This window comes from Camarhynchus parvulus, chromosome 5, assembly GCF_901933205.1.
Source record: "Camarhynchus parvulus chromosome 5, STF_HiC, whole genome shotgun sequence".
In the NCBI taxonomy this organism is placed as follows: domain Eukaryota; kingdom Metazoa; phylum Chordata; class Aves; order Passeriformes; family Thraupidae; genus Camarhynchus; species Camarhynchus parvulus.
Genome location: NC_044575.1, coordinates 24668039 through 24690957, shown reverse-complemented (window position 1 = coordinate 24690957; position 22919 = coordinate 24668039). Strand labels below are relative to the sequence as shown.

At 39.8% G+C, this 22919-nt stretch overlaps 1 protein-coding gene across 2 annotated transcripts in view; it reads left to right on the top strand.

The window, feature by feature from the left end:
• The first annotated feature begins 959 nt into the window (after positions 1–959).
• The window catches only part of LTK (leukocyte receptor tyrosine kinase), an 89803-nt gene continuing 67843 nt past the window's right edge, over positions 960–22919 (top strand). For both annotated transcript variants that reach the window (XM_030950307.1, XM_030950305.1), the window contains exon 1: positions 960–1104. In XM_030950307.1, the coding sequence (XP_030806167.1) occupies positions 1062–1104 (43 nt within the window). In that variant the 5' untranslated portion in view covers positions 960–1061. The remainder of the gene's footprint in view (positions 1105–22919) is intronic.

Sequence of the window (22919 nt, the reverse complement as noted above, 5' to 3'; positions counted from 1 at the left end):
TAAATTAATTAAATTTTTAGTCTATTCTGTGAACCAGAATTAAACATGGAATGCAGGCTTCTGCCTTGAAAGTGCCAGCCCCACCAGACATATAAGGACTTTAATTCAGGTCAGCACCAAATCTCTCCAGTTCCTGCATTTTGAATGGTATTTTACTCAAGACTCAGGTACTACCTGTTAAATTCACAACAACCACAATGAATTATGCTAATTTGGACTAAAGCACCCCTAATTCAGAGTAAAAGTATCCACCTGGAGAATTAGTCATAAAGAATGCATTCTGATTATAGAAAGAACATCAATTTTAGAATAAACTCCCCATGAAGGAAAGACACATCTGCAAAGAGATTGAAGGTGGAGTAAACTAGTGCAGTTGAAATGCTGATGGCCCCAATGAAAACGGAGTTTGGAGCGAAGTGTTTAAAGAGCAAATGCCCAAGCTCGCAGGGGAGAGCCCACACTTGGTTGTGCTGTGGGTCCTCACTGTGTATCTCCAACAGAGGCTGTCTAGCTCGGGAGCTAAGTGGTTATAAGTGACCCTAGGGGAGGAAAGGTGGGAATCTACGTTGTGTACATAGGTCCAATTTCTCTTTCAGGGCAGTCGGTGACTGCATTTCCAGGCCGTGGGAATCCTCTCTATCATCTTAAATATGAGCTGAGCTTAGTCCGGGGGTGCATGAGTCTCGTGTGTGTCATTGGGCCAGCTGCAAGGGAAGATGGAGAGAGGGGAACGACCCAGTTAGATTATGAATTCATCTTGTCCTGATGAATACTAATGCCTCAGAATTTATAGATGGATGTGCTCGTATCTGAAGCAACTGCCTTGTGAATTTGCTGATCGTGCAGGAGCAGTATGCAAAACGGGAGGAGGAGGAGGCAAGGAAGGGAGGGTGGCTCTAGGACCCATACGAGCCTTCCCGAGCAGGAGGTGGGAATTTTCCTCCAAGGCAGCAGGAGCCCGAGCCCGGTCTCAGAGCTCCAGCGGAGCCCGCAGGAAGAGCCTGGCACGTCCCCTCCACAGCCGCGCACCCGGGTGGGACCAGCCCGCACCCCGCAGAGCCATGAACCGGCTACCACAGCTGCTGCTGTGGGTCACCGCAGTGGGTAAGGAACTTATTTTTCATCCCTCTCATCTCCTTATTTTGCAAAGTCCCTCTTCTACCCAGAGGCTCAGACTTATTTTATTGCCCCTTCCCTTTTACCTTTAAAACCAGAAAATTATTATTTTCAGAGCAGTAGTGAAAAAAGGAGGGTTGGGGTTTGAAAGTGCTGGCATGAAACATACGTGAAGCGGGCGACATGGAGGAAAATAAATCTTGATTGTAAGTAAATTTTGTTCACTGAAATGAATAGGCAATCTGTAGTTTTAGAAAAACTGCTGCTGTCGAGGCTCTGAGGCTGGATGCAGACAGTAGCTGTACAAGGATTTGGCATGAAACTTACAGCTATACCCTAGGACCATTTTGCTTCTCTGGTTGCTGGATTGTTTTCTTAGGGGCTGTTTTGGAGAGGGGGATAAGAGTAATGCTCCAGGAGCAGTGGAGGTTGCTTACAGGAAAAGGTGTAGTTTGGAGAGGATGCTTTGTCTAAGCAGAGAGATGAGGGACACGGATAAAGAGAGGAGTAAGTACTGGGACTATGAAAGGGGGGCTCCCACCTAGAAAGTGGTTCTCAGGCTAAGTTTTGAAAGGAATCTTTGTGCTGCTCTGTTTGTCACTGTCAGCTTTGGTTCTGAAGAACAACAAAAGAAAAGAAGTGACAGTAGGAGAGAAGAAGAGGGATATTAGGAGGAAAGCTGTAGGCATAGGAGAGAAGTTGGGAGGTGGCAGCATGCATGCAACCAATGACGGGAGAAAAAGGTAGGAGTGGGACACGTACTAGATGTGTACAGTGGCAAGCAAATTTGTTATGAATATTAGGAAAGAAATGCCTCTATCAGGACACACTGAACTTCTCAGGGAGCTGTAGTTACAGTAGTACCGCCAGTGTAGATACAGTGACTACAATGTGACCCTTGGACAGGACCAGGAGACACTTTGTATTTCTCAGTGTAGCAGAGAGATGTAACTCGCGTAACTTGCAGGCAGGAAAGGAGGAAAGGCAAACAGGTTGTCGGGCGCTGCAGCTAGCTCTTGCTAGAGCAGTGCACTTCTACTCTCTGGCTAAATGATGAACTTGTATATATTTACTTTTATATGCAGACACACTGGGACGTCAGTTTCTAAGCAGGTTTTATAATTTATTTCTATTTACAATTGCATGCCAAGGCATAGCACAGAGTTTTTGAGCTCAGGCTTTTTCTGGCCTTTTATTTCTGTTGGGAGGAAGGATGTTGTTTTACTGTCGAAGGGTCCCAGGACAACTGTACCTCATGCAAGCAGAGCTGTATATCCCTACCTCAGCTTTCATGGCATGTGGTCTCATCAAGAATTGCTAGCTATCTTTCCAGTGTTTTTGGTGGAGTGGCTTTCAACATGCAAGTAACATTAATGTAAGGAATAATAATTATATTTGCTGTATATCCAAGTCTGTGATATGAAGCATGTCTGTATTAGGAAAGAGATTTTAAAAAGGGTGTGTTACAGAGAGAGTAAGTAAAGAGCTAAATGAAAATAAGCGTACATTTTACAATCTCTGTCCAATCTTCTGCCAAAAATAATCTCAATCACTGGAGGAGATTTCAATGCATGAGCATTTAACTATGTAACTGCTGTCATAATCTTCACATGGAGGTTGCTTGCCTCACTATGAGGGCTATTGTGGTCAGCTCTCAGACTCTATTAGTTTAAAAACCACTTGTATTTTGCTGTACAATTTTTACTGGAGCATATTCTTGGAGTGGCTTTACATCTCCTTCTTTATTTGGAAAGTCCAAGATCTAAGTGATGAAGGATTTTGCAGGTCTTCTTCTCACTCTTTTATTTTCCTAACTGGCATACATATTTCTAATGAGCTCTATCATAAAACGATGATTTCAGAGTTCCCATCCACTGGCAATTTTTTGCACATGGAAACACTGAAGGATGTTGCAAGTCCTCTTGGTGCAAAAATTAAGACACTATGAGAAAATTCAGAAGGTTGTAGAGAACAATAGCAGGAAAAAACCCTCAGAAAAAGAACCACCAAACCAAAGGTAACAAAAACAGGAAAAAACTTAATCCACAGGTATACATTGTTCAGTGCCAAAGCAACTTCACAGTCTTTTTGAGGCTGAGGTTGCACACTAGCCTCAGGTCTCAGGAGGTGGTTGGGAAGAAGGTGAAAAAAGCCACTACATGAATGTCTGGAAGAATTTTCTTTTTATTTTAAGCACCAGTATTACTTTGAACCTTCATATTGGATTGTATTCTTTTGATTACTTGAACTTGGTAAGGAGTAGGTAGGTCAGTCCTTTTCTGTGAGAAACCAGGCTGTTCTTGGCTAGATGTCATACTCCTGCCTTGGAATGTGGAGAGCCAACTATCTGCAAAATTACAGCACAGCACATCCTGAGCAAACCTCAAACACCTTTCCAAATGTTTGGTCATGTTTATGTCGTTGCTCAGAGCGTAGCTATTGAGTATAACCACAGTCCATGAGATAATATTGGTAGAGGCACTTTGTCAGGATTTCTTTACAGTCCCTTCCAATGCTTGCAGTGCAGCCATCACAGAACAGGGTAACTTAGGTTTAATTTCAGCCCAGTGAATAGTTATGGTTTTGGGTTTTGTTGAATCCTTTCTGAGGCAGAGAAGCATAGGAAGGTTGATGGCAGGTTTAGGAGTAAGACGTTGTGGAATGGTACATCAGCATGGCAATGATGGACATCCCATTCTTGGGTGCTTGCATTTGTCTAACTAACAGTTTTCAGAAGCCCCAGACATTTGGTTTCTCTCCCTGGATTTATATACCTCTCAGGACTGAGTTGGCTTGTTTTGTAGAAGGAATATAAAATGTCTTAAGTTTAGCCAGTCCATGCATGCAGGAAGATACAGGAGTACCTTAATTTGTTGTTAGCCAACTTAAAATAAACCAGCGCATCTATTTCACTTAGACAAACTTTTAGTGCTTTGTGTATCCCTTTGTTGGAGGAGAGCATGCCAAGTGTGGAAGGGATGGGACCCTGTGTTCTCTTTTGTCTCTTCATTGAAGAACGTTTTTCTTATTTTCTTCTTCTTGTGCCTATCTCTGCTCAGTTAAAGTAGCACACAGGTACAGTAGTGATTTCACTTAAATGATTCCAACCAGAAGAACATTGAATGATCCTTGAAACTTGTCTTAGGAGTTGTATCCACAGTTCTTTATTGTGCAAATGACAGCATGTCTCCATTTACTGTGCCTAGTCTGAATATCCAGTTCAAGGCACTATGGCTGTCACTGAAAGTCAAATATGGGGTGGATGCCTTGAAAGGAAAACAAGACAGTTCTTTTTAAGTTACAGACATTACAAAGCTGAGGGCTCTTTGAAATACAGTGGAGAAGGATATGATAAATTTATGGGAATCCCAGTAAGGGAGCACATGCAGAGAAAAAACAGTGATTTCTAAACTGTATCAGGAGGGAGGACTAAGTTGGAGGAGGTAGGAATCAGATAGTTGTGGAAGGATAGAATGTAAGAAAATAAAGATAGTGCAGAAGGCAGTCTCACACCTGAGGAGCTGCAGCTGTACCAATCACCAAAGATTAGGAACAGGCCTGCCCTTAATAGGCTACAGCTGTGTCCAGTAAGAAGATGAGTGCTACAAAAGAGTGGGTTAGCTGGGTGAGGGGGGAGTTGGAGCTTGCTGGTTGTGCTGTGAGGGGGGCTGGAATTTGTTGGCTGTGCTGTGAAGAAGAAGGAGTCAGTGCTGTGAGGAACTGCCCATGAGAAATCACCCAGAAGGTTATGGAGCTTTTGCAATAAGATGACAACAGATAGTGAGTCATGTGTAGTGTGACTTTAGAGCTGAAGTCAATGTCTTATAAGCAGCCACAGAATAAATCCATCTTTCTATCCATGCTACATAGTCGCGTAAATTCTAATTAGTCTATAAGATCAAAGTTAGAGAAAAGGATGCCTTGCTACAGTGAAGATCAAAAGCATTCTTCTCCTACTCCCTGGAGTCCCAAACAGTCCACAGGAGGGTCCCTGTCTTCAGCCTGCTTGTATATATGAAGGAGCTCATGCTGGCTGTGCTGCTGTGTAGAAGTGCATCAGTGATGTCTGTGACAAGAGCAGAGAGAAATTTTCACCTTGAATTAATTCTATGAAGATTGCTGGTGTTTGACACTAAGGTGCTTCATAAAGTGCTCTAGGCTTTGAACTGTTACATTTGGTCATTTGTTTTGTGTGTGCGCCAGTTCATACTGAGACATTCAAACAAATCTACATGTTTAAATTTTTTTATTTCAAACTTTTGCTCAGAAAAGCCTTGCATTCAGAAATCTGAAATATTTATTTAAAAAGTGTAAAACATGATTTAATATCACAAGTTTAGTTTTTACATGAACTGTTCTAGTCCATCACTCCCTGAAATGTGTTGGTCTTTGCAATTTTATAAAACTTTTGATTCAGAGGATCTTTAGGTTAACCTGTGGCGGGTTTTTGTTTGTTTTGATTTTTTAAAATTTCTTCGGGCTTGCCAATGACTTGGAAAATCCTGTATTAAAACTTCCCAGTTATCTTATAATACCACATTGGAGTTTGTACTAAGATTTGTGCATGCAGGTGGTTGTCCTTATGCTGATGCTCATTACTCTACATGCAGACAGTGACCGGTACTGTTTGGAGCTTGGTATTGGATCAAAATACTCAGAAATAGAGAAAATTTCTAAGAAACAAAAGAAACAAAAATAACTTTTTGCAAACCTTTAGTAAAAGAAGAAACAGAGAGCAGCTGCTGAGAGGAGAGGCAGATGAGTTCCTTCCAGAAATAAATGGAGAGGAAGGGACCCACAGGGTTCATAGTTAACATAAAATGATGGATGTCTATGGGAATACATTTACAGCCATGCAACATCTTGTCTTCTGTATCTGGAGACTTTTATCTGAGACTCCTACAAGTAAGCATGATTCCTGTATTGAATCCTTAAATCAGAGGAGGAAAATAATGACATTAATTATGTTAATTAATTGGATCAGGCTTATAGTCTTTTCCTGTCTCTCAGCATCAGTCCTTCCTCTTACAATTCCTCTTCCTCCCATTCCATTATAATTGCTCCTCTGCTTCTGTCCTCTACCAGCATGTAACAAACCCAGTGCTTTGATGTAGCCTGCTAATACCATGCACAAAGGTGAAACCCATGGCAGGCAGGAAAGCAGGCCAGCTTGGAAAAGGGGTGAATTGTAGTGTTTGGTGAGAGGTGAATTGTAGCTGACAGATGTGCTCTGAGTGTGTAGGGACAGCAGGTCCCTCAGGTCAGTGGTGATAGGTCACACTGGTGGGCAGGAGGAACATGTAGAGCCTTTGTTTCAGATTGTGACTCGTTCAGCACCACTAAGTTATGGAGGGCTTGTGCCTGGGGAATGTCAGGTTTCTGCCTTTTTGTGGTGCATGCACATGAGGGAAGTCAAGGTGTAGAACCTTTACAATTCAGCAAATGCCATGTCAGGACCTCTCCAGACCTCTGCAGTGCTTAGAGGATTACAGCTCCCAGACAAGTGGCAGGGTATCTCTGAAGCATTCTGCTTCCCTCAGGTGTGCTCTTCCCAAAAGCTTTCCTCAAGGTGCTGTACCTCCGTGTTGTTCTTTCTCCCACTTGTGTCATACCAACACAGCTGGACCCATAAGGAGAAATGGAAACAGAGGGAAATGGCATAAAAGGAAACAGAGGTGACATTCCAGTCTTCTTCACCTAGAAAAAGTAACTCTGCCATATATACTGAGTAAATAGAGAGCTCAGAATTTCAGTGACATGTACAGTCATGGGCCAAATGTTATCTTAGGAGAATTTCAGGTTGTTTTTCTGTATGTTCTCTTTAACACAAAACTAGCTGTAAAACCATGAAACTTTACACAGTTCTCCGATTGTTGGTGAAAAACTTCTTAAGCTTTCCAGCTGGTTTTACGTTTATTTTAAGCATTTTGACTGTATGATTGTTACAGATCCCTTCCAATTGAACTATTCTATTCTCCGCGAAGGTATAAACATCCCTGGCATCGGCACTGATTGAATTAAAAAATCTATTGTACAGCAGCCTCATCAGAGTTAGTCAAGAATGAGAATGAAACATAGAATTATAATATAGGATTATAGAATTAAATGCTGAAGTCTTTTCAAAAAGCACAGATTTATCCTTGCAATTCAGATGAACTTTTGCCCTGTCTAATGGGAGAACTGTATCTTTTAATAAGGCATCACAGATTTTCAGCTAATTGGTATCTGAAATCCCGTAAGATTTGTCTTATCAGCCAAGAATGATGCATTTATTCATGTATTTCAGTTGCTCAGTTAGTTGGTTTTTTTTTCCCAGTTTGTAGCACAGCATGTGTTTGAGGGCATAAACAGCCAAACTTTCTGGAGTTAGAGCATCCACAATTCTCCTCTGTGTCTATGTTTGTGGTGATACATATTTATATATTAAAAATATAGAAATGATAAAGTAACTGAGTGTGACAGTAGGAAGTGACATGGAAGGATGTGATGGTGTTCTGTTGCACAGAATTAAGTACAGGAGATAAGAAGAATCTATTCCTATGTTGTTCTGGTGAAGAGTTTTTGTGTTCTTCAGGAGCCAGTAGAAAACCCAAACTGCAAGTTTTTCCTGCCTTGAAGGAGAACTGACCATCACATTGGAACTTCAATGAGAATGGAAACAGACAGGTTATTGGTTGAGTCACAGTTTGTTGGAATCACAATGTTCACATCAGAGGTGCTGTTGGAAGCACCTGCTTCCCTGCAGTGGTGCAGGGCTGTTTTGAGTGGCTCTGCAGCTGGGACCAAGCCCTTTTTTTATATGCTGAGGGTGAACTCAGCCCTTGCACTTTCCCTTGTAGCTCTGCCTTACAGTATCTGCTCTGCTCTCCTGGCCTTAGGGAGGCAGGAGGAAACTGTGGGGATGCACGGAGAGGATAGGAGGTGGCCAAGGCTGGGTGGTGAAGCAGGGATGGAGGAATTCTGTGCCAATGGAGATGAGGAGCCCAGCAAATGTATTTTGGATTACCAAAAGAAGGGTTAGCAGCTGTCAGCCTGAACTTGAGCAACCTCAGGCAAAGCTAAATTCACTTTGGAACAGAACTGAAAAATGGCTTTTCATCTCTCAATAATTAATTTGGTGGTTTTGCAAACCCATGTGCCTTGACTAATATTTTAGACAATGTAAGGAGGATGGATGATTATGCTTAATAACTTGGATGTCTTGATTTTTTTTTAATTTTCTGTTTCTGTTGTTATATTTAACTGCAGTTTAGATTTTCCAAGTATTTTCTGTTTATATTTTTTTTCCTACCAAGCTCTGAGTGATTAAAGACCTATTTATTACTTTGACTTCAGTAAAAAGAAACACAGAAAAACATAGCTGCTTAAAATTTCCATGGTTTTTAGCATGTTTTCAGAGTTTTCTCTGTGGAATTTTGAAGTGTACTGTGTGGAGTTCAGATCTGTTCACATGAGTAACACTTTTAAAGTATGTAGTTCACAACAGGAGTGTTTCCTGTGTTTATAGTCACAGCAGGAACCCAAATAGTATTTAAAACCTCTGAAGGAAGCTTTCTTTAACCCCATGCAGGCAAACACTTCAGCCTGGAGCTTAGTGGGACAATGGACTTTATGAATCTTTTAAACCCTGATATCACAGTCATCACTATCGCTGACATTTTTTAGCTTTCCTGACCACATACCTCCTGGCCCTTCAAGATCTATCAGGTTCTTAGAAGAGTTTAAACTTTCCCAGAGTTTGACATTGTGTTTGTCAGTCTGTTGCAGACCTAGAGACAAAAGTCAGTAAAATTTGCAAAAATAAACTTGTGAATTAATCATAAGAAAAACAAGGTGAGTAAACCAAGCTGGGTTTTATTTAGCTGTGTTAAAAGGGCTTGTGCTCCAGCTATTCAGAGAGACATAAAACTGGGAAATATATGCAGATCTAGCTCTTTTCACCTCATTTAGGGCTGTGCTAGGTTAGTCTGATGAGACTCAAGCATTTAGCTTCCCTTCCAAAAGCTATTTTCATTTTTTATTTGCAAAATTTTGGACAGGGCATTGTTTTTTTATTTCTTACCTTCATATTTTGATTCCCACAGAATTTTTTTCCTTTCTTATGTGCCTTTCTGCATATATATGTATGTATGTGTGAAAATTAATGAAAGGAAAAATATATGGAAAACCCCTTTGCTTTAAACATATTGTCTTCCCTCAGTGGATGCAGTTATCCAAAACTGTACACTATTCAGGGGTTGCTTGTGATTTTCTGTGATAATATTTTAATTACCTATTTTATATAGAGATTACCAGGAATTTGTACTGCATGTGTGTGCATGAGTTATCAGCTTTGGTAAATCTAACCAATAGTTATTTTTAAATTAAATTTCAAAAGAAATCAGTCACTTTTGTACTAAGGAATACATAGAGTAAGCTGGAGAAATTATTTTGTTATTGGTAGGAATTGCTTTCTGGCTGCAAAAAAAAGGATTCATGAGAAGCAACATCCCAATTAATACTGTTATTGATATTCTTCCACTGAGAAAGGTGAGGAGAAACTTATATCAAGTAATTGTTGTTTAATCCCACCCAGCAAAAAAGCTCCATGCAGCCATTCACTCACTCCCCCACCAGTCAGAGTGGAGGGAGAATCAGAAGGGTGAAAGTCAGAAAACTCATGGGTGGGATAAATACAGATTGACAGGCAAACAAAAGCTGTGCACACAAACAAAACAAAACAAGTAATTTGTGCACTACTTCCCATAGGCAGAGAGGTGCTTACCCATATCCAGGAGACCAGGACCCCTTCACATGTAAGGTTTACTTGGGAAGAAAAACATCATCACTCCAAACATCTTCCACTTACTTTTTCTTCCTCCGACTTTATATGCTGAGCATGATGCCATATGGTCTGAAATACCCCTTTGGTCAGCTGGGGTCGCCTCTCCTGGCTGTGTCTCCTTCAACCTCCCATGCACTCCCAGTCCCCTCACCTCTGTGGCAGCATGGAAAGCAGAAAAGGCTTCTACTCTGTAAGTCCTGATCAGCAAAAACCAAACCATCTCTATATTATCAACCCTGCATTCAGTACCTACCCAAAATACAGCCACGTTCCAGCTGCTGTGAAGAAAACTAACTCTGCCCCAGCCAAAACCAGCGCACATGTGCAGAATTTCAGAGATAGAAGTGCTGATTCTTCTGCTGGGTTCTTAGGGCTCTTGAGACTAAGTGAACACGGAGGTCAACATCTGGGTGATGTTTAGCTTGTGTCTCCAGCTTGCATGCCCCTCTCAACCTCTCTGGGGAACCTCCAAGTGGTAGCATGGTCTCATCTCAGCTGTCAGTCGTACTGCAGGGATGCTTTGGAATGATCTAGAATAAAAGCTAGCTTTCTTGGTTTGTACATAATTTTAATGTTTCAGTTATGATGTGACCCTTTACAGCTTGTGTTCACTACAACTGAGGATATGGTGATTGCTGCACAAGGACAAGAAGGGGATCAGTCTCAGAAAGGGGTTAAAAGGAAGACCAGGTGGGGCAGAAGGAATTGTTCTGGGAAACTCGTAGTCTGCTGGGTTTTTTTTCTAAATCTCTCCCAACAGACACTGAAACAAGTATCTTGTGAAACCAGCCTGTAGGATTAGACACCTGAATTCAGACTATGTGAATACACCCTGATCTAGCTTAGGGATGCCTGCTTTCCAGTCTCTGCAAGGGAGCAAGTGCTCAATGCCAGCCTTGTCAGCTTGGAGTCAGTGAGCTGGCAACTGCCTTATGAATTTGTACTACCGTGAGAACACGTACAACCTCATTGTACTAACTAAAAAAATATTTGGTTTAGCTGTCATTTAATTCTGGTTTTGACAGTATCTTATTTTTGGAATGTATCAGTATTTTTGCATATAATTAAGAGAACTTGTAACAGTTTTAGAGGACAAATTTGGGCTGATATTCTGAATCCTATCATTGATGCTGTGGTGCTGAGGAATAAGAGATATGATGTTGTATGGTGTTCAAGTCTCCCCTTTAGCCCTTCAGACAAAATAGTTTGTTTTCAACTTTGACCCCTACCATGTACAGAGTGTTATTAAGAGGAGATGCTCTTAAACATTTATGGATAGGACTGAATCTGTTCTGAAGGTGGAGAGTGGGGGTTTACATTTATCATCTTAAAGGTAGACACTAAAAAAGTTTTGAACCCAGGCTAAAATTTTATGCATAAAATGTTTCATACTCTCTGATATACACAGAAGCGCTTCCATGAGCTTTTAAAGAAACATCAACTACATATAAGAATATTCTTCAGTGTGTCTTTTCATTCTTTGTGACACAAATACACAAAGGGGTAAGAAATAGAGCTGGCCAAAGTACCTTTGCATAGTGTTTCTGAGATTTGCAAAAGGAAAAAGTATAGCAAGCTCAATTTTCCTGGTTTTTAAATTCTCCAAGCTCAGGTTTCACAGATAGGGTTAAAAATCATCAAATTAAACATATTTATGAGCCATCTGGTTTCTGAGTCTTTCCAGTTTGTGTTTGCTATCCTGGGTAACTATTAAGTCATTTTTGTTGCTGTAATTTTCATGTCATTACATGGCTCCAGAAACTGCACGTTTAAGAAAAACACTGTAGAGAACTGAATTCAGAGTAGAATTATAAGCACTGGCAGCACTGGAGACGTTTGTCATTCTTTCAGTCAACCTAACATACTACCAAAAGTAAATGTACAAAATAAATTTTTTCTTTTAACGTTTATCTAAGGCAAATGCAATCTTTCAGCTCTCTTTGCCTACCTTTCTTACAATATGGTAATGAGAGTCAGATTTTCTAGGGCTAGTTTTCAGCCACAAGTTTTCCCTATGATTTGAGGAAGATTCCTGAGCCTTGGTGCTGTAATCCTTATCCTAATTTACCTATTTTATCTCCCTTATTCAGATGTGGTGAGATATAAAGCAGTATATGTGCTAGTTCCTTCAATTAGATCCAGTGCACAGAATTACAGATTTAGATTTTTTTCCCCTTTTTATAGTAAAATACAATTAAGAAGAATCTATAACTCCATTTTAGTGGAAATTTGCTTTCAAAAAAAATTACTCTTTCACATTGAATGTTGGGTTACCGATTAAGTTTTCTAACAGCATTGGCTTCTCCATTGGTAAAGGGACAGAAGTGTTTTCTTTAAAGGTGTGCATTGGTGTTATTCCTCCATAAAGTATCCTTATCTGCTCCTGAGAGGCACAGCACTGATGCATAGATGTAAAATGCCTTCTTTTTTGTCTGGTGACCCGGTTGATATTCTTTATGCCAGCTCTATCATTTGTGACACTGAGTCAATTTTCAGAATATGGTTTCATCTTACCAAGAAAGAGAAGGGAGGAGATGCCTGTAATTGCTGGTGTTTGTTTTCTATGTGCAACCAAATGCTTATGCTATTTGAAGGAAATTTTGTGAATGCTACTAAAATACGCTAACCAGTTCTCTTTCTCTCTCTGCCTTATCATTTTGACAGAGCTGTGTTCTGTTATCAGTTTTCCAAGGTCAAATTCAGTTTTATGGGTTTTGGAACCTTTCTGGCTATTTTGTGTGCTGTGCAAAGCCATTCCCAATTCCCTGCACTTTATTATCCCTGCTGCTTGTCTTGCTCTTTTGCATGTGTCTTGGTAACGCTTAGGCGCAAGGGATAGGAGTACCTGGCATGCTGATCTCAGTGAAGGATGCACTGGCACCTTTAGGTCTTGTAAGAAGTACACAGCTTATTTATCTCCTTTTCTTATTTGCACCTGGCCTGAGCTTTAAAAAAATGCAAAACAATCACCTCATGACTCTATGCTTTTACTTTCAAAGCCCAGATTCCCAGATGCACAAAGAGGAAGGAATAAGTGTATGCAAAATAGAGCACACATTACTCTGGCTATGTGTGCTTTGGAGCCAGGAGTTGCCATGATGCAGGGGAGGCATTTGAAATCTTGGCTGACCAACTGTTTAATACACTGCCTAAACTTGTGCTCAGTTTTATATTCCACCTTCTTAGCCTCCTCTGAGTGTTTGTTTGACTGCTTTCCTCTTCTGGCGTCCAGCTGGCATTGAGAGGCTCAGGTACTAGGAAGCACATTTAGGAGTCTCAGCTGGCACTGGCAGACTCTACACGCTGCTGGAGTACTTGCTGGCAAAGCTGTGGTCCCTACCTTGGAAGCTGGCAACAATTTCTAGCTGAGGCTGTGAGAGAGATGTCTGAAAGGTGTTTGACTCTAGAGCTGCAAGGCTGGGGAGCTAATAGGAGGGGAAGGTGCTTGTCCGCCTTCACCAGCGCAATAACAGCAGTCTTTTCAGACACACAAGCCTGGGCACTGCACTGTGTACCCTCAACATGTTGGTGTGCAGATACAGCAGTGTCCATGACTACCTTCAAAGCCAGGTACAGGCCTCCCTGTGCCCTGCATGCTTCAGCCTGCTCCTTCACAAGGTTGTAGCAATGAGGCCTGTCTTTGTAGTGTTCTGGGAATGGAGCTGGCTTCCCATCATCCCTGAGAATAACTTCAAAAGCTAGTCTTCTCTGAGAAGGCTCTGAGTGTAGAAGACAGTGAAGTAGATATTCAATGTCCCAACAAAAACTACTTCTACCCAGGCATACAAAAATATTGAGATATAGGAGGATAAGGTAACAGATTCTAGCTTGGATTTTTCAGATGTGGTTATGACATAGGGCAGGGTATGTAGCAGTTTTTTCTAACATGAGACGGAATTACTTCCTTTGCGGAGGAACACATGTAGATATAGATGTATACATTTCTTTGCCTGTGTCCATGTGTGTGCCTTGATTATGTATGAATGTTGTTAATGTAAACCTATAATTAAGTCACTGTTACAATTATTGTAGACCCTATTGAATTACTTTATAATTGTTAAATCAGTTAATGATTAAGTGCTGCTAAACTCTTCTGCACCCTTATCTTTCTTGTTTATAAGTTTGATTTTATTTTCCTTTTTTTTTTTGTTTCATTCATTTGGTAAGTAATAGAGTAAAGCTTGTCACTGAACTCTGTTAAAAGTTACAAATTCATATGCAAACTTGCTTTTTGCCAAAAGGCAAAAACCAGTACTACTCAAATCTGTATTTGGTCTTTTCCTATGGATTATAATCTGCCAATTACAGCTACAATTTCAGGCTGTTTAGAACTGAAAAGTTAAAATTATACTACACATAGTCTAAATGTACAGGAACTGACAGGTGTGCTGCATTTGGTGGGCGTAAATCAAGAAAACCATCTTTGGTCTGGTAGTGCCCTTCTGGATAGCAGAAGAGCATGCACTGGAAATGTAGGAATTGTGTGGAATTAAAGAGCCTTTCAGACAGTGTCTGTGTTAACTGTTGTAAACTATGTGCCGCTGTGAGTAAAGGACTTAAGGCTTTTATTAAGGACTCCATGTTGATATACTGCATTGCGGGCAGATTAACTTTAGGATTTGTGATTCAGGCTTTTAATGAGGATGAACAGAGAAGAAAACTGCACAAACTCTTGACCTCATGTTGTTTGTTTTCCTCATTGTGCTGGCTGGTGTCCTGGGAGCAAAGAACGAAGGCTGTCTGTGGTTCTTATGTTGTTCATTTGAGGACTGAAGAATAGAAATCTCATTTTTCTCCCTTGCATGGACAGCTCTGGACTAATCCTTTGCCAGTGAAGAAACTGTAGCCCTAGGCCAGTAGTAGTCAGACATAGATCTTTAGGGACACTCTACTGGAATATATAATATCCTTCATAATTCTCTGATAAAAGCCTGGCTAAAGCTGAAAGGAGATGATGATCTCCTACCTTTTCCTCTCCTATCACCTCTGGAGACCGAGTGCTCTTCTCGTGATTCCAAAAGAACATAGTAGATCACAAGGTAAGTGGTGGTGAAAGTGGCCTGACCTCCAGCAGTGTTTCATGGATTCACTCTAATAGAATATAGTTTTATTTTCTCTTGCACAAACCTAAGAGCTTGATATGAGATATCCAGAGAATTCAATATTTATGTGTTCTGTTTGTATCTAGTAGGTTTTATGTTCTTGTTTCTCATGCAAATAGGCACTTTCTAGATATATCCAGAAATGCATCCAATTATGTTTCCTTACTGCCTGTAAATCAAATAGCTCAGGACTGTCCCCAATCATTTTCTTTCAGACACTACTTTTTTCATTAGTGTTTAATCAAATTACCCATGGTCTGAAAGGAAGTCAGAAATTTTTCCAAGAATCTTTGTTTCTTTGCAGACACCCATTCTGGTTTCTCTTGTTTTGATATTCTTGCACTGATTTCTCACTGAGGTGGTGGGTTTTTGTGACATTCTCATCTCCATCATGAAGCTTGAGATAAACTGAAACATCTTTGAAAGGAATGAAGGACAGAGACCCCCCTTGTCTTAAAACAGATCAGACCAGTGCTGGTGTGGTCTATGACCTATCAGCCATTTGGATTTTCTACTACTCATTCCCTTCCATGAAACCATCTGAACGTAAGAACTGGAGGATATTTTCAAAGAAGTTCATGGGTGTTAAAAGTATCAGAATTGCCACAATATTGTTGGCTGCGCCACCCTCTTGAGTAATTCATAAAGTTGTCAAACCCTTAACCTCACCCTTGCAGTAATGAGAGGCCTTATTCCTTGGCAGGTTAGACATTCCCAACTTCACTGGATTTGTTTTGGGACTGATTCTGGAGGGCTCCTTTAAAGGAAAGGAGGAGCTCGTTATATTCAAGGACTTTGTGTCAGAAATAAAATAAAAGTCTTTTTAGGAAAAATCCCCACTTAGCTGCATTCCAGTCAGAAGTGTGATATTGTAGCCCAAAGATTTCATCTCTAAATCACACTTCACTCTCTAAACCACACCTTACTCTCTTGGAAGCCAAAAATAAAATAAAATTAAATGTAAAGATAAGGATGCTTTCAGTCCTAGTCATTATTTACAACACAACTGTCTGTCTTCTGTTTTGTATGTTCTGAGAGCACAGGAAACATCTGACTTATCATCCCCACTGCCTTCTACATTTCTTTAGTAGGGGAAAACAAATGATAAAACTGAAACAAAGGTGATTGCTTTTCTGTTTGCAAAGTCAGTTTGCTACCAAAAACAGAGTGGTACAATCCATGCATATTGGTTATTTTGTTTTAGGCCATGAGCAAAAGCTGTAATTTTTCCAACACGAGGGTGATTTTTTTGGATCAAAAAATAAAGTTCGGGTCTTGGCACAAATTACAGAAGTGTCTTTCAAAATAAGGAAATAGTTTGCCAAAAAACAATAAGGTAGTCTAGAGTCATCCCTGACTTTTAGTCCTTTCAGGAAGTTCTGAATTCCAGGGTGGGTGGCTGTCCCACCCACTTGAATTCTGTTACACAGAGTTCATTGCTCACAGCAGTAATTCCAATTGAAGTTTGAGAAAAGTTTCTGCACCTCTTTCATTGTACAGGCTGTGGGTGAAGATATTCATACTGGAGAGACATCTTTCAGATGGTAAATGCTTTGAATGGTGCGAATGAGCTTTGTCCTAATATTTTCCATAAGACAGCTGTACAGATCTTAGGAGACTGCCAAGACACACCTTCCTCAGGCTTGGCTCTCTGAAGCAGTGGACAATGAAACCATCACTCTTTTTAATGTTCAGCATACCATCAGGACTCCATGCTTATTAAACTGTCTCACTGTTAAGAAGACTGTTTATATTGGTGCTGAGACTCACATTAACATCCCAGTCCTGTCTAGCCTAGCGCAGATTGATTTCCTGATGGCTACTCCAAGTCTTACCTTTTTTTCTCCAGGTCCCTGCTAGTTCACAGTTTTTCTTCCCAAAAGAGGTTTCACCAACTTCATATGTACTACACCCTATGGCCTGCCAGGCCTCTCACTGGCAAAGGCCATCTAACCCATTTCCATACTTCTTGTCCTGTTGTTGTTGAGGAGGGCCTTCTTGGTCTCTGATGTCCTTCCTTGACATATTTGTCCTTCCTTTCTTTTACCTTCTTAATTTTTTTACCTCCTTGGACTGGAACTGGTGTCTGCCTGCCTCAGCATGTCCTTGTCCTCGGCTTTGCCTGTGCTGCTGAGTCTGAGGTTACCTGTAACTTGGTTTTCCCGTAGTTGCCACCTTTTGCCACTGATTTCTGTAGCTGTGCACGGGCCTGCTCCTCTGCATTCAGTGCACTTGTGTCCAAGGCCACAGCAGCGTGGCCTTGGGCAGCTTGTGTACCCTGACACTTCCCTTTGTTACACTCTGCTCAGCTCATCTTTTTCCCCTCTGGGCTGTGGCACACCATGATCATGTGGAGCTGTCTAAATACTTTGGGTGCACTGATTTCTGCTCTCTACTTCTGAAAGCATATATTGTGATGATACGAAACTGCCAACTAATAGTTCATCCTCATATCTCTTTTTGCCCTATGGTCATTGCTTCTTGGTGTTTTTAGTTATTTGTTGCCTTTCAAGTATCTTTTTCTAGGTCTCTCTTGCAGTTAAATCTGTGGCACTAAAGACAAATATAACATGGTCTGTATATTTATCTGTGGTGCTTTTTTCATTAGTTGGGCTGGACTGTGCAAAATATTCCTCCAGTTTCTTAATTATAATTCACGTAAACGTGTCCACTTCTGGAGAATGGCTGAAGTAGCAGGCCATGGTGCTAAGATAATTTCTGCCATTAAAAAAAAATCCATTCTTACCTTGCCAAGCATTGGGTTGGGATTTAAAAATTGTTATCTGTCCTCTTGTTTGACAGGTATATTTTTTGCATGTCTTACATTGTTTCATTTGCACCTCTAATTAAATACATGCTTTTATGTACAAATAAAATTGGAAAATTAGTAATTCTTGTTGAACTTCAAACAGCTTCTCTCACTCTTCTTTCATTGTATCTTTACACCCTCCTTCTCAATTCACATATTTTGGTTTAGTCATAGCCTACCTTGCAGTGTTCCTTCAGAAATCAATATAAGTCTGATGCATGGAGTCTTTATTCTGACTCTATTCTGATTTTCAGCTTACGCACATGTGCTTAAGAATTGCTTTTTTATGTTTCTTTGTTAATTGTCATGACTGGGTCTCATGATACAGGTTTGTCTCCTCCTTGACATGATTTCTGTCCACTCATTTCCATTCAATAAGCAGGAATGTCCTCGGCATTAGGTGGTTAGGGGTCAGTGCAGATTAAGTGGAAACACTTTTCACTGCAGTTAGCCTAGTCACAGTTGAGTGGACATTATGAGAGCTCTTTTTCTTCCACATTTGCTAATTTCTTTGCTGGGGACTGTGCCAGTGCTGATAAAATTCTGCATTTCCCTGGGCTGCATGTAGAAATCTTTTTTTAACTTCAAATTACTCCCTAGAGATCCATTTCTTTGTAAACCATTCTTTTTATGCCATGTGACTGCTGGACTGGTTCTAGTCCTTCATCTGTATCTTTTATCTTCAGGATTATTCTTCAAAGTTACTAGTTGATGCCAAAGTTCTTCACAGCATAATATAAACATCCTCTCCCTTCTCGACGTCCTGACTTTTTGTGGGGGAGGGGAATACAAGGAGTAAAAGAATAGGATGTGACCCTGAAGAACTTACAGGAGACATCAAAGGATGAACAGGATTAAAAGTTCTTCTACCCTCTTCTTACAGTAGTCTGGGCACTAACAAATAAAACCCCAGTTAACAACAAGTGTTGGGAATTTAATGTGAGGTCTTGATCATGAAGAATGCAAGGGATATTGACAGAAGATTCAGTTTTTAGTCTTGTACTTTCCTGCAACCTAGTTTAGCCACCGAGGGGCTGTTTCAGGCATCAGTCTTTTAGTGTCATGTCAGAGGTTCTTAACACATATCAAGAGGTATGCAGTGAACGTGTGACAAATCCATTCACTGCATGGCACTGACAACAGAGGTCCTTTGGGCCAACTTGAGCCATTCAGAAGTGAGAAGTTTAAGTCAGTCTTCTCTGTGAACTAGCTTAGAGTTAACACCCAAGTAGTAGGTGCTTGAAGTTATAAATCCCACTCTCATATATTTGCTGGATAATTTATGGTAAGACATAGTTTAATCTCTTACCAGTATTCTTGTGCATCCTACATTTTAACAATTTATGCCTATGAAAACTAAGTTTTGGCATGGAGCAGTTGGAGCCCCTCCTTCTGGAAAGGAATTTGGCAGATACTGAGAGGAGACTTGTGGCAGTACTTCCATATTTTCCTGGCGGTATTGCAGGGAAATTATGGAGGATGGAATCTTCCATGCTGCTCCACATAGCTGCTGCCAGGGTACTGGTGGTAGGCATACTGCTAGATGAAGTTTAGCAAAAAAATCCTGTATTCATAGCCTCATATAAAAATATAATTTGAGAAATACAGTGCTTTCTGATGAAGGAAAACCACAAGACTACAAGCTCTTATACAGCTGCATAAATCAGATATGTTAACTGGAAAGTTAAGCTGAAAGTTGAAATACTTGTGTTGAAAGGGAAAAGTAGGATGAAGCAAGTTACTGGGGAAAATATATTGGGCACCGGTAGGAAATTAGTTGTTTGTAAGGTTATACAAACAGCATTTCCCTGGTGTTAGAATCCATTGCACAGTTATTAGTAACCTGTGTCTGGCATAGAGTGTAAACAAGAGTACATAAATGTCAGTGGTCAGATCAAATTGTTTCTGATATGATGATAAAGAATTCTCTTATAAAAATAGGCAACAGAAAATGCAAAGTCTGTATGCTTCTGAAACCCACTGTCCATGAAGAGAGTTGGAAGGTCCCTATCAAAGGACATAAGTTTACTATTTGTTTCTATTGCATGAAGAGCTTCTGAATATCACTGTGAAAGGCAGGAGTTGCTACCTTAACACTTTCTGATCTATTCCCTGGAGACCTAACATGTTCTTTAATATCTGTACCAGACAATGGATCATAAAGAATGCAATACCAACAAGTAAACTAATAAATGCCGTTAAAAAGAAAAATCACAAAGTAATCAAGAATGTGTTTTCATATAGGTTTAGCCCAAAAGATCTCAGAAGTAATTTCTTTGCCATATTTTGGAAAGCTGGTGGAATATGTCCCTAAAATCACCAACTGCAGGTGTGGTTTTAAATTGGTGGTTTGTTGCAACTTTAGGGGATGGGAAGACTGCAAAGAGTCTAGGATCTGTAGGATACGTTCATGTGGACAGCACCATTATAGTCTCCAAAGATTAAGGTGGGTTTAAAACAAATTTTTATTCCATGAAACATTGTGTTTTTATCCATATTTCTGTTGTTAATTAGTCAAACATAATACAATATTCCCATTATTTTCTTCAAGATTGTAATCAGGATCTGGCATATCATTTGGCTCCCCTTTTACCCTTTTTTAAAGGTCAAGCAAATATTCCCTTTCTTTGCATACTGTGATACTTTCAGCATTTTGAGACTTTCTAAAATGAGTGTTATGACAGAAGCACCACTAGCCAGTTTGTTAAGAACTTTTGAGTTCAAGCTCTGCATTTTTAATCTTTTTATGCCTGAGGAAGTAGTGTTCTTACATATGGCATTTATGTACTGTGGGTTTTTATCCCCTTTTATACAGAATCTTCTGTTAATAGAACATTTGCCTTTTCAGCATGATTATTGAGAATTTTATAATTTCTGTTTAGTAAATATTCATGTCTTTACTTCCTCTTGTGCTCTGTGCTACCTAATACTAAGCCAAGTGCATTCAAGTCTCCCAGATCTGAGGCACCAGTGATGTTATACAGCATGTCACTGACTCATTTCTTCTCTGATAGAACCTTTCCTTCCTATGCAGGTTTATAATCTCACAGCAGCTTCCCTAATATCTCAGGGGTTCTGGAAAGATGTGTACCCAGGAGCTAATTACAGAGACAGATACACTAGTTGCTGGTTCACTGGATATCTGTTAATAATTTGATACTTCTAACCTTGTTGAATGACCTCAGATTCTCTTTCTCCTCTGCATTGGAGAACATGTACTCACTTCTTTTATTTCTGTATACTGTGGTTATTTTACTGCTCCTCTATATCCTTGTGGTTATCTGATATATATCACTGTCATATGAGTATAAAAGCATCAACCATGACTTCTTAAAATCAGTCAAGGAAGTTTTGTGCATGCATCAGCAAAGAAAAGGGAATAGAAAAAATGTTAGTAGATATGTCAGATAGCACTTACAGCTGTTGTATATGTGATTACACAGATCTTGGAGTTGTGTCAGTCACTAATGTGCATAAAACACCAAGTGTCTGATCACTACAAACTATGCAACACAGAAATGAATGTTAATTTTTGACTGGGAAGAACGATGGGAAGAGGATGAATGTTGAATTCTGTGCTGCAACATGTCACCAAAAAAGCTTGAAAGTGACCAGGTATGGTTAGACATCATCTGCTATGTTTTGTGGCAGAAATATTGCAAAAAAATACACAGTTTATGTGGAAGCAGGTGAATCAGCAGTAAATGGAAAAGATAACAATACAGAGCATGTTAACATCTAAGCATATTAATTTTTAGGTTAACATAATCAAAATTGTATAGAAAGAAGTTCTGGTAGTCCAACAGGGCTTTGATGTGCCTGATGAAAGAATAAATTAAGCAAGGTTTGAAATTATTTTTCACAAAACCTGTGGAATTGGGGTAATTTTGAAATTAATGGAAAGCATTGAGTGGAACATAGAGTATTATCTGCTGGATTCATGAGGATAGATTCATTAACATTGAGGACAGCAAAATAGAATTGTGACCAGATTGAGGAAAGAAAACTTTAGAGACTAAGTGATACGTGTTTGTTTATGGGTAGAAATCACTGAATACTCTGAGCCTGTGTTACAGATACTGTAACAGCATCGATGTTTCAGGAAACAAACATAATGTTGCAAAAGTAATTGCTGCGAATAGAGGTCGCAGGCTGTCTTAGAGGGGTGCTTGGAAACAGACAAGCTATTACATAATGGAAGGGTTAACATGAGTTTAAAGTTTGGCATTGATTAGGGTGATGTCTAGTTCCAGGAGCATCATGTAACGAGGAGTGCCCCATCCTGTCCTTCTCAACCCCTAGGCCTGCCTCTCCCTCCCAAAATAAATCTGTGTCTGAAAGACGGGAACAAGTTTAAATATAAGACTTAGAAAGAAGACTATTTCCAGCAGTACCCATTTCTGGAGAAAATGGCAGCATTAAGAAAACCAAATGATCTAATATATACATTTAAGAGAGTATTTTATGCAACTGGCCATACTTCCAAGCATAAAAATGTACTGTGTATAATCGCATGAAGTTGCTGAATATTTAATGACAGTATACATATGATTCTATGAAAACATAATATAGCATGCAATCAGACATTTCATATCTTAGCTTCAGCACACAACTTACTACTGAGAAAAAGAAAGAAACTTCTAAATTTTGTCAGTGTCTGTTCTGTTGATGTTACAAGTAAATATCAAGGTTAAGAAATATGTAGCCAATTCAGGAAGCAACAATAAATTCCTAGAAGTGTTAATCCATGGCTGGTGTTAGTCTACTCAGAAGAAACAGTAAAAGTTTCCTTTTATTAGCTGTTACTCCAGTTTATTTTCAACTGAGTTGGAATAATTCCTACCCAAATGCATCTGGATAAACTTTAATTTACATAAATTAAATGATATACTGAAAAAGTTGAGAGCAAAATTTATTCTCTCTTAATTCAGATGAGGCTGTCTCTACTGCCCTCATTTTATCAGGTGCAGTGATGGGGTCGTGCTTAAAAAGTGTGTGAATATGCATATGAGATTTTTGGAAGGTTGTTTTATTTATTTTCAGAGCTGCTAGTAGGCTGTATGAATTT